Below are 16,621 nucleotides of genomic sequence, written 5' to 3'. Positions count from 1 at the left end.
TCTCCAATTTTCAAGAATTTTTAAATTTCAAAATTCTACCATAATTTATGCACTAAAAACGTGAGGAAGTAAATTAGGTATATCAAGGCTTAAAAATAAAATCCTCATTTAATGTGGGGAGGAGACACTCCGATATAGAACCACGAAAACTTTAATGGATAAGAATACGAAAGATAAGACAGCACTTTTAGAGGTGGACAAAATATACTTCATCCATCCCCCGAAGAAACTAATTTTACTAAAAAAATTAAGTTCTTAGCATTCGTGAAACAAAAATACAAGAAACAGTCTGGGCATGTGAAATACTATAATATCTTTCTTGGATGTCACCGCTGGTTAACGTGTTCCCTCAAATATCTATCAACTGAGAGATGCAAAGCCGTTATATTATTGAATAAATTGTATTATTATTTTTCGAAGACTTTATTTTTCTCGATTTCAAACTTATTTTATCTTTTCAGCTTTCTGGAGGTATCTTAAAAGATTGAATATTAAATACGAATAAATGAATGCAAATAAATTGTAATATACTCTGGAAAATTCGTGAATATTTAAACTTCGTGAATTGTGGTTTTGAGCATGAGCAATACTCTTTAAACTGATTAATAAATCGGAATCGGAAATATATGGAAATTACCAAGAAAAATGAGCAAAATTTATGTTCTATCCAGTATTTCCTCTACTCAATAGTCAACAGTAAATCATCTCCTTCCAGTTTCATGCCAACAGTCGCCTCTAAAGATTTAACGGTACCAGCAATTGGTGCTTGAACTACCATTTCCATCTTCATTGCCGACAAGACTACAAGTGGGGCACCTTTTTCTACAGCATCACCCACATTTACTCTAATTTCCATAATTGTTCCTGGCATTGGAGCTCCTACTTGTCCTTTAGCTCCTTTTTGTGCTTTGGGATGAATGTGCAGTTCCTGGATTATTAAATATGTTTTTACAAGTTAATAAAAAGAATAAGAATAGTAAAATGTACAGAATAAGCCAATTACAACACCTTTGATGCTTCTTTATCTCTAATGAAGACAGATCGTAACTGACCATTCATCTCAAAGAATACTTCTTTATCACCAGTAGGTGTTAGATCTTCAGCTAATGCAAGCGTTTTGATACCAAGAGTTTTACCTTTTTCTATTTTTACCTTGAATTTAAGAGAAGAGTATATTGTTATATTATTTTGTGAGTATTTCATTAAAAAACAAAAAAACTAACTACTTACTTCAATTTCTTCGCCCACTTTTGGTCCAACGAGAAAAACTCTGGTTTCTAGCTTATCGACAGGTCCATATTCATCACGGAAATTAAGATAATCTTCCGTTACTGATGGATATAAAGCTGCACTTATTACATCCTTTTCGGTTACATGTCCATGTCTTTCTTGTAAATCTTCTTTAAGTTTACCAAAATCCAAGGGAGGCAAGCTGGCTCCCGGTCGCCCTTCAATCCTAGGCATATCTTTGAGAACCTGTTAACAGAAAAAAAATGCGCCATCACTACTTTAATTTTTTTTTTTAAACTTCTAATTTTTTACTAAACGCTACTTAGCTAACATAATTACGACTGAAATCGCCAATTATCTTTCTTTTTTTCGGAGCAATGAATTAGCCACCAAAAAGATGAACAATCCTCTACAAAAAAGTTATCATTCACTCTAGACTTTCATCCAAGTTCAACAGCAACATATTTAATCCTCATTAAATATTAGATCGAAATGATTCCATTTTTTTTTAGTAAAATGTCTCGTTAGAGAAGAGCCTCAACCATCTCTTCTCCAGTAAGTTCTCTGAAATGAAATTTCCAGGACATATTGTCCAAATAAATGTTATAGATTTAGTAATAAGTATTTTAATAACTATATGAATAACACATAGTGTATAACATTATATTATTATGGCATATAGTTATTCAAATTTTCTTTCCATCCAACGAATTATAACTTGTATTGAAAAGTGGATTTGTTTCGAAATCGAATATACTAAAACTGTATTTTACACCAACCAGCAGAGTAGAATAGAAAATTTTGATAGAAGATCAAGAAATGAAGTAGTTTTATACCGTTTAATCAATGTTGATGCAAATAAAATAATTGAATTAATTACTGATAAATATTAAAAAATATTAACTTACCAATGATCTAAAAGGTTCGGGAAATCCTAAGTACGGTTCACCAATAGCACCTTGAAGAAATTCTATAACTGATTTCGGAAATGACAATTCAGCAGCTTTTTGCGTGACTTCTTCACTTGTGAGTTTATTTTGCACCATAAATTGTGCCAAATCTCCAACAACTTTTGAAGAAGGTGTAACCTAAATAAATATGTTTAAAAGTAAAATTCAAAATGTTTTATAAATGAAACATATTTATTAAAGAGAAATCGCAAATACTATGAAGTATTTCTATTACCTTAATAATATCACCTAATAAGAGATTAGCTTCCCTATAAGATTTTTTAACATCTTCAAAGAAATCACCCAGTCCTAAAGAATATGCTTGAAATTGCAGATTGGTATACTGACCGCCAGGAATTTCATTCAGATAAACGTCAGCATTACCAGATTTCATAGTTGCAGTACATTCAAACGGCGCATACAAAGTACGTGTTTGTTCCCAGTAAGCGGAATATGCGGATACATCTTTCAAATCAAAACCTAACAAAAATTTAAAGGTCATAGAAAAGGAATAACATCCAAATTTCCAATTTTATAAAATTAGAGAAGTGTAATTTGTACACTATTTGTATACAATTTCTTGAGTATATAGTCTTCCATATAGTTTTGAAAGATCATTTTGTCATTACCTTGTGTATGTTCTTACGTACTTCTTATCATAAAAATAATAAAATTAAATATAAATATGATTTAAGGGAGAACTAGCATAGAAGCAATCAACTTTTTTGATTACTGGATACTTATTCAAAAAAGTTTAAGGAAACTGTCAACAACCTATAGAAAATTAAAGAAAGATTTATTCATAAATCTATATAATCTAATGCGGGAGGCTCCCGACATTGGATTGTATAGAACTCATATAATTATGGAATTATTATATAATTATGGATGTGCATATGCATAAAACTAGAGCTCAGAATTAAATTTAATGGTTTTGGGAGGGTTTGGCTCAATGTACGCGGAGGTACGGGTCGAATCCGGCTGCATGCCCTTGGATTTTCTTTTTCATCCTTTTGCAGCTCTTAATCCAGTGAATGCAGTGTTATCTGTAAACCTTGGTCTGGTGATCGAAGACAAATTGCAAATTTACTTTTTGTTAATGGTCCAATTAACAAATAAAATTGGCAGCCAATCTGCAATGGGCTTAGCGGTCCATGCCCTTTTTCTAACCAGCTACCAATAAGGCTCCTACTAAATAGTATGGGAATGCATACTTCTTTCCACTTCACTAAAATCACAATTCGCTAAAATAACTGTTGTTTATGTATCGAATATTTCACTTCACCCTTAAGGAAGAACTCTGGACTGTCTTCCCAATATCCTCATTTCTAAATCCTGCGTTTCGAGGTATTCTTGTTCGGTCATTCGATATGTTCCCTAGCACTAAGGAACAGCGAAATCGCGGATATTCTGGGGCTAAATTTTTTAGGCGCTAGAAGCTGCAGCCGGTTAATTTCCTGATAGAATAGGTAGTTTTTACACTCCAGAGCAAATCTTGATAAAGATTTAAGTTCCCAGTAAAACAAAAACAAAAAAATAATTCGGTAAAAACAAAAAGATTAATACCATTACTGTCAACGATAATATTAGCCAAATATGTTTAGAATATAAAGCGCAACATTTTTAAGAAGATAATAAAAAAGTAACCTGTATCGAATTTTGTGCCTTGAAGAGAAGCAACTATAGCTCCCATTGAAGGCTGTGACGTTAAACCAGACATAGAATCAACAGCTACATCTACTACATCAGCACCAGCTTCTGCACAGGCAAGCATGGCGGCAACACCAGCACCACTGGTGTCATGTGTGTGTATGTGAATTGGAATGTCTGGATGTTTGTCTCTGAGGGCGGTTACAAGCATTCTGGCTGCCTGAGGTTTTAACAATCCTGCCATATCCTACACATACATATATTTTTTTGTTGGAATATATTTTTCAACTAATTCATTCTCATTATTATTATTATTATTATTATCACCTTTATTCCTAAAATATGTGTGCCTGCTTTCACTAACTCCGTGGCTAAATCTACGTAATATTTCAAGTCATATTTCTTTTTCTTAGGATCTGAGACATCACCGGTGTAAGAAATGGCAGCTTCTATTACACCACCTGCTTTCCCAGCTGCTTCCATTCCAATAATTAAGTTAGGTAGATAGTTGAGTGAATCAAATACACGGAATATATCCATTCCACTTATTACAGCTTGCTCGCAAAATCTGAAGAAATTAAAAACAATGGAGACTTGTTAAAGCAAAAGAACAAAGCATAACACAGAAATTACTAAATAACGCCTTACTTTACTTACTTAAACACAACGTTATCAGGATAATTTGTATATCCGACGGCATTTGCACCTCTAAGTAACATTTGAAATGGTATATTTGGTATAAGTTTTCTCATATCTTCTAGCCTTTCCCAAGGGCATTCGTGTAGAAATCTTAGAGCAACATCAAATGTTGCACCACCCCAATTCTCTAAAGAATATAAGTTGTTGAAATAGTGAGCAACAAATGGAGAAATTTTGAGAATGTCTCGTGATCTGACTCTAGTTGCTAATAAACTTTGATGAGCATCCCTAAAGGTTGTGTCCATCAACAATAACTTCTTTTGTTTACGAACTGCTTTAGCAAATGCTTCAGGGCCTTGCGTTTGAAGTATATATTTAAGTCCCCTTGGTGGTTCTGGTCCTAAAAGAGCAGAAAAAAAATATTTTTTACTCAATGCTTTTTACGATGTCATTTAATACACTGAATACTGTAAACTAAATGAACAACAATTAAATATTGAATTCTACTTTTAAGGATTTCGGTGAGCCCGTATGAGGAAATATGGGGCAAATATTTATGGTCTGCGTTGAAAAAAAAGAACTGTAAACTTTTTTCAGTATTTTAACGTTTTCTAAAAAGTAAACATCACTTCTACTACATTGAAGTGCCACTATTAAGCGTCACGTTTGCCCTGTTAACTATTGATCTTGTTTCCTACACACAACTAACCAAACCGATTGGCTTAAGAGCAAATTATCGCGTAGTACGGTGCTGAAGAATATTTCCAACAGAATACCATCAATTATCGGAATTTCTTCAAAAGAATATTAAGATAAGAATATGCAGTATACGAGTATATCGTATATGTAATATCTTACACCCTGAAACCTCGATCATTAAATTAATATCATTCTATCAACAATAAAACGTCTTTTACCAACTATGGCAGCAGTTGGGAGCTCTGAGCACATTCTTTTTTATTTTTATATTAAAAAAGTGTGAGTTAATTTCAAGGCAATCTTTCGAAGGTTCTTACTTTATTATTATAACAACTATAAATTTAGTGGTTACTTGTGAGATTCTAACTGTGAATTCTTCACGCTCTCAAGCGCCACATCAAATCGCCACCAATTGGACAATATCTGGTTTGTCCATTGAAAAATAAAACAGAAGTGTTTTTGGTGTTTTTTGTAAAAATTTAAATTGTGAATTTCTTTTTATTTCAGTAAACATTTTCAATGCTCTGTGATAAAGAAATTGTCCAATTAATTAATTAAAAGAAATATATTGTCCTGCTAATTAATGCAAAACCTTTAAATTTGGCTCTCTTAACAAATAATGTAGCTAAAACCTACCGTGTAACATTAGTACTTTTAATAAGCAGATACCCTTATCGCCTACCATTCTTCGATACGATAAAAGAAAACCATTTCGCCCTCTAAAATGAAGTTGAAGTAGGGAACAATTAAATTGTATATTAATGTAAGCAATTGACCCAAATCATGCATATATAAAACCAAGCTTTGCTAAGAAAGATGACATTCATTTTCATTGAAAAAAAAAGTATTGGAAAGTTGTAAACGACTTCAACTGAAAACTGAACTAGCACTGAAAATTCTGACAAAAGTTTTTACTTTAATAGTCGTTAAATCATTGCTGATTTATATTTTTTATTCTATTTTTTTTTTGCCATTCAAAAAAAAATATTTGTGCAAAACATTTTGTGCATACAAAAACACAGGTATCCAAAGCCCATGTGCGATAAGTGCATGTACATAAGCGTCAAGTAAATTTTAATTACAATCCAAGTAAATATCATTGTTGCAGTTTTGTATTCAACTAATTTTACAAACACTCAGCAAATAATTTATATTTTCTATGACTCTACCAATGCTCAAAAGAAATAAACTTAAGATAACTATATAAACAGATGTTTATATGTTTTTAGGCACTTGTAGTTTTAAATGTGACAATGAAGTTTTTACAAATCAGGATCCAAAAACTGAAACTCGGAATGCAAAATTTAGAATTCATAATTGGTTCCCTTAGAAAAAAAAAGTTTTACTCTCAGTAACTTTATTTCAGGCATTTTTTTGATTAATTATTTCGTTTAAAAGTCAAACAGATTAATTATTCATGAAAAAATGCCATCACTTTTCTTGGGACATCTTGTACCAATTTAAAAAAGAAATATATCTTTTTCAAGAATTGCTTGCTCTTCGAATGTGATATGAGATTTTTGTAAATTGCCATAACGATTCTTTAATCTCCTTAATTTGATTAGTCTTCTGAAGAGAAGTACTGCTAAGTAATAAAATAAATATATATAGATACGTTGTTGTCTTCTTTTTAGAAGCAACATTTGTTTTGCTGCAACGAAATTTTAGAACTCGTTTCTACAATAATAATTAACAGAATACTAGAATACAGAGATTGTATAAAAATTGTAGAGAGAACAGAGGGAGAGAGAGCAAAGAGAGAGAGAAGATATAAGAAGAAATAGGTAGAAAAAAACGGGCGGAGAACGAAAGATAGCTTCTTATGCCGTAGTTACAAATCATATCTTAGCTAAATATTGATCATAACAGATTTAATCACATAACAAATTTATTTTTAAAATTAAAATTCTAAATCTCACCTATCATCTCACCATCCTCAGTGTATGTCACTTTGGAGAGATCTGCACAGATGCATAAAGAAAACTAAACAAAAATTCTAAACTAATAAAGGCAAAAAAGCTAATTTCCAAAAAAAAAAGTCAGTTTAAACAATTCAGGTTTTATAATGAAAATTATAAGTCAAACAAAAAATAAAATTAATGGGCAAAATAAGAAAGGCAAGGGTAATAAAAAACAAATAAAAAAACAATCAATTCAATGTCCCACAGTTAACTTTAACTTTTTGTACTATCAAAACACAGAATGTTTATTTTTTTTATATATATATATAAGATGATTTGCAAGTGTGAATAAATATGGGAACTTGTTGGGGAAATATTTTAAGTAAAAACAAAGTAAAAAAAAATAGTTTTATGAACAAAGTTAATTGCAATCATTCAAAACTAAAACAAATCTATGTTTTTTTTTTCAACTCACATAAATCTATATATAGTACATATATATAAATGAAAAACTTATGATTGTAATGTTCAGGTAGAGGAAAAAAGAAATAAATAATTGTTTACTACGAGTCTCCCGGACGAAGAGGCTCAATATAAGAATTTTATATCATTGACGTCCGGAGCCTCTTTTAGTATTGTTGATAACATACCTTGTTCGATCCTCGAAGGGATGTGCGGCCCCCCGGCCTAGAATTTACCTTTTAGCACAACATTGTCCATTTGACAGCACTGGGGCTCCATCGTGTGCCTGGGAACTCGAGCGAGTTGCCCTTTGGGCTTCTCAACTGGTCACTTTGGAGGAAGTGTACGTCTTTGTTCTTTTCTGCTGTCCGCCCGCCAAGATGGCGTTCTAAGCGTGGGTCGGCCTGACCTGTGTTGTGTGAATCAACTGTCTATATGTCATTTTATACAGAATCAAGTTGTGCACATACTAAGTGTTAATGTCATGTCAATTAATTGTTAATGCTATTCCAATTAAGTTTGATTAATCTAAGTAAGTCGAAACATTGTCAATTTATTTTAAGTAAGGCATTATGTCCTGGATCATGATCCTTCCAATCTGTCATGCAAGTTCAAAATAAAAGTTTATTGTGTCTGTTTAATTTGTCAGGGTATTTTGAGTGTCGGTGGCGCCCCACCCTTCCCTTTCCTTTAGTTTTATTTCATTTTATTTGACCTCCTTTAGTCAAAGACTTTTCATACCTATTATCTTAGTTCTCTACAGAATCCAAATATTGAAAATCAATATTTTATATTGATATTTATTTTTAATGGCTTACCCAAGGGCTGCTGCGGGAGATATCCCTGGCTTATAGGACCCTTAGGGCTTTTCTTGTTTTGTAGGATCAGCATACAACATAAATCCATTCTAATAATCTCTGTAGATCAAGGGAAATTGCACGCCTTATCGTGTATCGCCGCATGTTTCTCTATCAGACCAGGCTGAGTATCCGTGTCGATACAATCTCGGCATTCCGTTAGATACAGAAAGCATTTCTCTATTTAGCGGATAATGACAGGAAGAAGAGGAAACAGCCATTTATTTTCTAACAAAAAGTGGATGTTTCTTACTAACCCAAGAGCGGTTGGCATATGTTTCTTTGTCTGCGGTGGTTGGGAACGGGACCGATACAACAATCTAAATCGTAATAAAAGGAAAACTGTACTATGTTGTAGTTCAGTAGCTGATTGAAATTGGGCGAATGGAAAGAGTGGAAAAACAAACAAGCCGACAAACAAAACCAAATGTAATAATCCTATATCTTATTTATTTATATTATATATTTTTTAAATAGGTTCCCCAAAAGTCCCAAATTTATTCGCAGTCTTTATAAATAGAACATAATTTCTTTCATATCTACATTTTCCAAACTCAGTGCAGTTACTTAAACAAATAATTTTAAAAAAGTAGAAAAATCAATTTAGAATATACTTATATATGTATTTGGAAAATGTATTTTAAGAGCGTGCTATTGAGTACAATAAACATAGGAACGTGTTTACAAAGGAGATATTAATAATTGAGGATAATATTTTAAAATTACCTGCATAAAAAAAAAAATCACAACTCTGTGCATACATTATCCCAGTTATCCCCAAAAAATTAAAAAAGAAAAAAAAGCTGTGTATTCCATCTCACCTTAAGCAGTTGAGAAAAACTACCCTTGACATACAAAGTATTATTCAAATTAAATATTAAAACAATGGAATTAAGTGAAAATTCAAAAAGCATGCAAATCCATACCGATTGGTATCTCAGGTACATGAGGATCAATATCAGATGGTTTGAGGTTGGTTGCCAATGGTGTTAACGGTCCATTAACCAATACATTTCCTAGATAATTTAATAATTTTTGTGCTCTATTTTGCGACTGTTGCAAGGAAAATAATTGGGGATTTTCATCAATGAAATATGTATCTACAGCACCGCTGATGAATTTTTGATTATCTAATACATTGAGTAGGAATGGAATGTTTGTCTGAAAATTAATAAGCATATCAAAATTTATAACATGACTTCCCAAACTTTATTAAAAATTAATTAATACTTTTTATTTACAAATATTTTTTCAATGCTAAAATTAGAATGTTGTTTCCGGCTAATTCATCACACCAAACTAAAGGATTGTTGTGAAAGAATAAATAACAAGTCACTGACGATGGACTCTCTTTCACCCACGTATATATACTTTTTGCGGGAAATGAAAAAGAAATTCTAATCTAACGAAATATTTAATCGATAAATTTTAGATAAACTCAAGCAGTGAATAATTGGTAAAAAAAAAATAGATTTTGGAGCGCAACTAAAATTCCCGTGACTCTTGCTGGTAGGCCATGGAAAATACTGACTTCGAAAGAAGCCATACAAGAACTTTCCAGGGATTTGGCTGTTTTAGCCTGATGTTACATTCCCAAAACAATAGCCTTACTAGAGAAAAAGTCTACTCCTCAATACTACTAATTTGAACCAGAAAAATGTTCTAAAATATTAGTGAAACATCAAATATGGTTTCTCACGGAAACTAAATTTCGGACAAACCAAACCTTATTCATAAAGCGGTAAGAGAAGTTTATAAAAACATTGAGATAACGAAAATTCCTTAAATCTAAACAACATTCTAAATTCTTTGGCCCGACATAATTGAAAAAATTAAACATTAAATTTTATTACCTTTACACCACGAACTCTAAATTCCCTGAGAGCTCTGGACATTTTAGCACAAGATGATTGAAGATCGCTGGCATGGGCAATAATTTTGACCAAAAGCGAGTCATAATACGGTGAGATTATGGCTCCGGGAAATGCTGAAGCACTGTCAAGTCTTATACCCATTCCTTCGCCACTTCGAAACACCTAAAATGTAGAATTAATGATTATTAAATAATAAATAAGTTACCAAACTTAAGAGTGTTATTGGCACATATGATTTTAATACATTTTAAATGTTAGCAGAAATACCTCAATTCTTCCAGTATCAGGTTGAAAACTTTTAGCTGGATCTTCTGTAGTGACTCGACACTGAATTGCAAAACCTTGTGGATGAATAGTTTCCTGTTTTAATCCTAATTCAGGAAGAGTTATACCTTCTGCTATTTTTATTTGAGATTGCACTAAATCAATTCTAAAAAAAAAAAAATGGTCATTTCAGTAAAGATACAATAGTAGTTCAGCCAGCTGGACAGGCTCCTGGTTACTTGACGTTGGTATAAACAAAAAAAGAATGTTGGCGATTACATTATATACTATTAAGCATGATTTAGAGGGTTGTTTCTTAAAACTGTTCAATCGGACATAGCAATTTACTTGGATTTTTCAATTTTTGACATCATTTCACCAACTGCCCCTGTCGATTTTCTTTAAAGCTTGAAGGAAGATTAAATATATATATGTAGATCTATAATGTTGATTCCAATATTTTTGTTATGAATAGTTCTTTTTTGGACAGTGAAGATACGCTTCTCTTTAAAGGATCATGTTAGTTTTACGCTCGGTTTTACAAACTGAACATTTTTACAGTAATAAAATAGTTTTTATGGTTTAGAAGCTTGAGAAATAAAGAAGAGAAAGTCATGTGCATATTCACAACAAATTCTTTCATTTTAAATACATAATAAATTAATTTAAAATGATTATGTGCTGGTTAATAAAGATTAAAAAGTAATGGACCTTTGTATGTAGTGATTATTAATTTGCAATAATATAGATATTAAATTAATAATTAGTATAATTAAACACATGAAAGGACTTTATCAAAGCGCGTTGAACTAACTCCCGAAACGAAGGTTTTGGGTTCAAGTTAAATAGTATTAGAACCTTTCTGTTAGGAGTTTATGCAGCTCATATTGGTTATAGGTAGTACTATCTAATTAGGAAGAAAGGTATACTGATACTGGCAGTTCACGGAGCAACTCTGGGAGACAATGATCTAGTGCTGGCGCTATATTTGTACGTTGCACTTTAATTGAAAATAAATAAATAATAATTGAGAAAACTGCAGCAACAATTTTTTAATTCGTTCAGAACTGCCTTTGCCCAAAGCAATTAATGAATAACTTGCTCAAAAAATATAAATATATTATATGTTGAAAAAAGACTTTAGCTTTAAGTAGATCATTTGGGCCGGGCTTAGAGCTCCCAGAAGCCTGCACTACTAAATTAGGCTAAGTTATAACATCACTTACCCAGTTATTTCTTCAGTAACCGTATGTTCAACCTGTAATCTTGCATTTACTTCAATAAAGTAGAAATTGCCATCGCCATCAACAAGAAATTCAACTGTTCCAGCATTTTCATAACCAACATGTTTGGCTAATCTTACAGCATGTTCTAACATGTTCTCTCTTACCTAAAAGACAGGTAATGTAGAAATTATGTAAAAATTATTGTAAATATTTCTTATAAATACTACTCTAGAGAAATTCACAATACTTCTTTCTAATCTCCTTAAAAAAAACTTACAGTTTAAAAAGTTAAGTATAAGGGTTGATTAAACGCCAAAAGGTACACAAATCAGCAAGTACCCAACATTTCATTCAAGCTTAGTTGATATAATTTAAGTAATTTTGCTGCATTAACTTTTCCTTCACATTTTTTAGAATTTATTAGATGTCACAGACCCTTATGCTGGCCAGTTCGTTCATAATATTATTTGGTTATACTTATGATAAAATGTATATTATATCTTCGTTTTTAAATAGGTACTTTATTTTAACTCTATTCCAAATAATTATTATTCTTCTGATTTATCTTTAATATGCCCTTTATTCTGAAGTTGTCACATCTTATACATGCATGTTAAAGTAGAAAAAGACAAAGTTAGAGTCGGCTACTGTTTAAATTTGAATCACGGAGGATTTAAAACAATATTTCAGACTTGAATTCGTCTAACCGAAATATTCGTGAGCACAAATAACACACAGTTAATAACAAGTAGATTATTCAACAATTATTCATTTCTCAATTGTAATTTAATTTTACTTACAGTAAAATACTGGAATAATTATCTGTCCTAAAAGTATGCAATACTTATTTATTTTATATTACATAACATATATATAACATTGTGAGAAGAACAGCTACATTGAGAGTGTGATTGAAGAAAACTATATTATTTTCTATAAAGCCAGATAATTATTACCTATTATTATAAACGTTTGACTACTACATAAAGTAACAATTACTTTAATCGAAGAATGAACTTAAACAGACGATTTTTATTAAAAATAAAATAATCGAAATCATTGATGTATGTTGGTGTAAGCATTTTTTTTTAAAAAGTTTTTAAATTTTGTAGCCTCGTAATTTTTTTTATTTTTTATAACGTTTTCTTTTTAACCTGTAATTAATAGTTTGATTATTATAGATTAATAGATATTACAGTCAATCTGCAGTGCTACTTGAACAAATATTTTGTAGATGAAAATGGCCAGCATAAGGTTCTGTGACATCTAATAAATTCTAAAAAATGTGAAGGAAAAGTTAATGCAGCAAAATTACTTAAATTATATCAACTAAGCTTGAATGAAATGTTGGGTACTTGCTGATTTGTGTACCTTTTGGCGTTTAATCAACCCTTATACTTAACTTTTTAAACTGTAAGTTTTTTTTAAGGAGATTTTTGTACCTTTTGGATAGATTTTCATTTTTGTCTATTTTGCAAAGTTACATATCTGCTTTACTGTTTTTTTTAAATTTGGAATAAGCAATTCTAACATTATAACCTGATAAGGTGTTAAGTAGGAACCGTAACTACCACTGAAGAGATCTTTTTAAAGAATGATTATAGTTGCGGTCCCCAAACCATCCTCAATAACAATTTTTTTGAGAAAGCCTTTTTATATAAAATAGGAAGGTATTTGTACGTAAAAAGCAAATTTAAACTGCGATTTCAGACCTTCCTTTTAAGAGGAGTAAGAAAAATAAACGGGCGATTACAGTACTTCTCCCTAAAAGGCAAAGAGGCAAAGATTTTGAATCGAACGACAATTCATTAATGTAAATAGGTTCACCCATTGATAATTTTAACGATTTCAGTACTTCCTCTTAGTAGGTGTAAGAGCATGATGGCACTTCACAGCCATGTAGAGGAGCTTTAATCACTTCTTCGTGCTAAATTTTATCAAAATCGGACAAAGCGTTATAGAAATATTGGTAATAATAGTTTTAGAAACGGCCTTACTTGGGTGGGGCAAACTCCCCTCCATATGAGGCGTAGCGACGAGACTTTTAAAGTGCAAATCTGTACAAAATTTCGATTCGAATGACACTTCATTCATGAAAATCAGTTCACTTGTCGATAATTTGAAACGATTGCTATACTTCCCCTTAACTAGTGTAAGAGCAGATCGCCGCTTTAATGTTACGTAGGGGAGCCCTAACTCTATCATCCTACCAAATTTTATCAAAATCGGGCTAAGATTTACAGAGTAATTAGTAATAATAATTTTGAAGGGGGCCTTACATAAAGGGGGCTAACTCCTCTCTAATTCGGTGTACAGCGTCGAGACCCCCAAAAGGCACATCTACATAAAATTCCGAATCGAATGTCACCTCATTCATGAAAATCGGTTCTCGCGTTTAGGCGCTACGTAGTTTACAAAAAAGGTAACAACAACAACAACAACAACAACAACAACAACAACAACAACAACAACAACAACAAGAAGAACAACAACAATTTCTGAAAATGCCGTTTTTGCTCATTTTCGGCAACTTTTTTCTCAAAATCTATTAGGTCTGGGGGGTTGCAAAAAAATTACAGTTATAAAGGAGGGTTTGCCCTATATTTTAAAGAAAATTTGGGAATTTTATCTTTTATAGAAAAAGAGAAAAAAATTGTCAAAGTTGGGTGTTTTTTAACGTTACGCTTTTTCGTGCACTTTTTGACGATCAATCCTTATACAACTGTCCTACCGGACAGTTTTAATTAATATTCCACTTAAAACTGTACAATAATGATGCAAGTACTCGTAGAATGACCGGCTGATATTCTAGAGGATTTTAAGATCTGTTACAGGTCAACCTAGAAGTTGTATCAAAACATGTTTGACGAATATAATAAACATGTTGACATGTCTGATATAATAAAGTCAATCCGGTATTTGGACGTTAAGCCCCGCCTGAAAAAATAGGCGATTACTTTACTTTATAATAAAGTCATAAGATGGTTTGACATAAGATTTTTTCAAAACTTGAAATCTAGCACTGTTTCGATAGAACTAAAATATTCTGCAAGAGTAGGGCCATCACACACAAGTGGCCATAAGGAGGAAAAGTTGAAGTTTTAATACCTTCAAAACTTAATATTTTTAGGAAAATATTTCAATTCACCATTAGGCACACACTTTAAGCTGAAAAGCATATATAATTTGGGTTGAAAATTTTGGCCGAAGTATCATTATGAAGGTACTTCCTCAGCTCCACTGAAATTCGGAACATACTTTAGAACTTCTAAGTAATTTCCTATGCTCACTTGAAAGTTCGCTCATGAAAGCAGTTTATAAAAATAGGTATTTTCCATTTATGAACGAAAGGGCATTATATGTTAATAAGTGATGAGATCTTTTGCTCAGTAGTTCTTGTCAATTCTACAATGTTCTACCAGAAAAGGAACATAATACTTATAATAAGATCTTGTCATTTTAAAATTTACAATAAAATGTGTTGTGTGAAATGAGTAATAGTATTCACAATGGAGAAAGGTCTGCCTAAATATTAGCGGCCAATCCTGGTATTATGCCAAATTCATTACAGAGTACACCTGTTTACTTGCATTTAATTAATAATAGCTTGCCTTACAACTTTAGAAAAAATACCCTTAGTGTTTTATTTTCTTAAAAAAGTATAGACGGTAGATTTTCGTTCCAAAAAATATTTATAGAATTATTTTCAAACAAATTAGTGTGCTAATTTTGGAAACTATAAGCTCAATCTTCGTGAATAACTTAAATAAGAACATTAAACTAATGGTGAAAAAATAAATCAACATTTTGTCTAGCGATTTACATCTTACTTCGCTGTAAACAGTGTCTGGTTTTAAATTCCCAAGAAGATATTGAATACATTCAAGAATACCTAAGGGCTTACAAGCTTTCGATAATGTTGGCAATATTAGACTCTCAAGGTACGATGGTCACGGAAACAATTAAAGAACCTATCTTATCCTGCAGGACTTGCTTTCATCAATCAAATAAGAATCAATTTTACGGCTTTAAAAAGGGTACATTCAACTATAACAACATAATATGGAGTTAATAATTTACCCTCGAATTAAGATGAGGTGCTGGAGCTATTTCTACAACTTTCTGATGTCTTCTCTGGACGGAACAGTCTCTTTCAAATAGGTGTACAACGTTTCCAGCCTTATCTCCTAATAATTGCACTTCTATATGTCTTGGCCTTTCCACAAATTTTTCTATAAACATGGCGCCGTTTCCAAAAGCACTAGCTGCTTCGCTACTAGCTCTTTCAAAAGCTTCCTTCACTTCCTATAAATTCAGATTACGAATAAAATTAAGTAAGTAATAAAGACATTTCAAACATTTATACAGTATTGTCTAATACCGGATAGTGTTCTGTGGATGTTCCTAGAATGAGAAAATCTAGGGTAGCGCGTCAGGATTTGAACCCGAAATCTCCGGTCTCAGTAATCCAACGCGCTACCAACTTAATCCGTATAATCCCTTCTCTTATTATTATTTACCTCCATATTTCGCACAACTCTCATACCACGACCTCCACCTCCATAGGCAGCTTTAAAAATGACTGGCAAACCATGTTTTAAACAGAATTCCACTGCTTCATCCGTTGTAGTTATTGGACCAGGAGTTCCTATCAAAATTACATGAAGATTAGAAGTAGATTAGTCCGTCAAAGCATTCACAAAGAGAATTCAAATTTAATATTTTTTAATACTCAAATGTAAGAGACAGCAAATGTACGAGACAACAAATGATCTGCAAAACAGCAGGTCAGCTGCAGCATACTGAGACAAATGGCAGTTAAATTAGGGGGTCCAGAAGTCAGTAAATTGGCTGATTGTGCCACTGAAG

General features: G+C 32.0%; 1 protein-coding gene across 7 annotated transcripts in view; it reads right to left on the bottom strand.

Annotated features, from left to right (window-relative positions):
• Window positions 1–16,621, bottom strand: part of PCB (Pyruvate carboxylase) — a 146,674-nt gene that overhangs the window by 1,336 nt on the left and 128,717 nt on the right. For 4 of the 7 annotated variants that reach the window (XM_074125154.1, XM_074125152.1, XM_074125151.1 and 1 more), the window contains exons 5-19: window positions 16,273–16,400; window positions 15,833–16,057; window positions 11,753–11,916; window positions 10,530–10,692; window positions 10,242–10,424; window positions 9,315–9,549; window positions 7,088–7,129; window positions 4,488–4,869; window positions 4,158–4,398; window positions 3,828–4,077; window positions 2,416–2,660; window positions 2,139–2,318; window positions 1,231–1,476; window positions 1,009–1,152; window positions 638–928 (exon numbers count right to left, since the gene is read on the bottom strand). In XM_074125154.1, the coding sequence (XP_073981255.1) occupies window positions 680–928; window positions 1,009–1,152; window positions 1,231–1,476; window positions 2,139–2,318; window positions 2,416–2,660; window positions 3,828–4,077; window positions 4,158–4,398; window positions 4,488–4,869; window positions 7,088–7,129; window positions 9,315–9,549; window positions 10,242–10,424; window positions 10,530–10,692; window positions 11,753–11,916; window positions 15,833–16,057; window positions 16,273–16,400 (3,077 nt within the window). In that variant the 3' untranslated portion in view covers window positions 638–679. Of the gene's footprint in view, window positions 1–637; window positions 929–1,008; window positions 1,153–1,226; window positions 1,477–1,561; window positions 1,795–2,138; window positions 2,319–2,415; window positions 2,661–3,827; window positions 4,078–4,157; window positions 4,399–4,487; window positions 4,870–7,087; window positions 7,130–9,314; window positions 9,550–10,241; window positions 10,425–10,529; window positions 10,693–11,752; window positions 11,917–15,832; window positions 16,058–16,272; window positions 16,401–16,621 lie in introns of those variants that run through there. The other 3 variants (XM_074125155.1, XR_012457563.1, XR_012457564.1) reach the window with 3 other exon arrangements.

Source organism: Rhodnius prolixus, unplaced genomic scaffold, assembly GCF_049639745.1.
Source record: "Rhodnius prolixus isolate KJV_2025 unplaced genomic scaffold, Rpr scaffold_3, whole genome shotgun sequence".
In the NCBI taxonomy this organism is placed as follows: Eukaryota; Metazoa; Arthropoda; class Insecta; order Hemiptera; family Reduviidae; genus Rhodnius; species Rhodnius prolixus.
The sequence above is the reverse complement of the archived record's forward strand: the minus strand, read 5'-3'. Positions and strand labels throughout refer to the sequence as shown.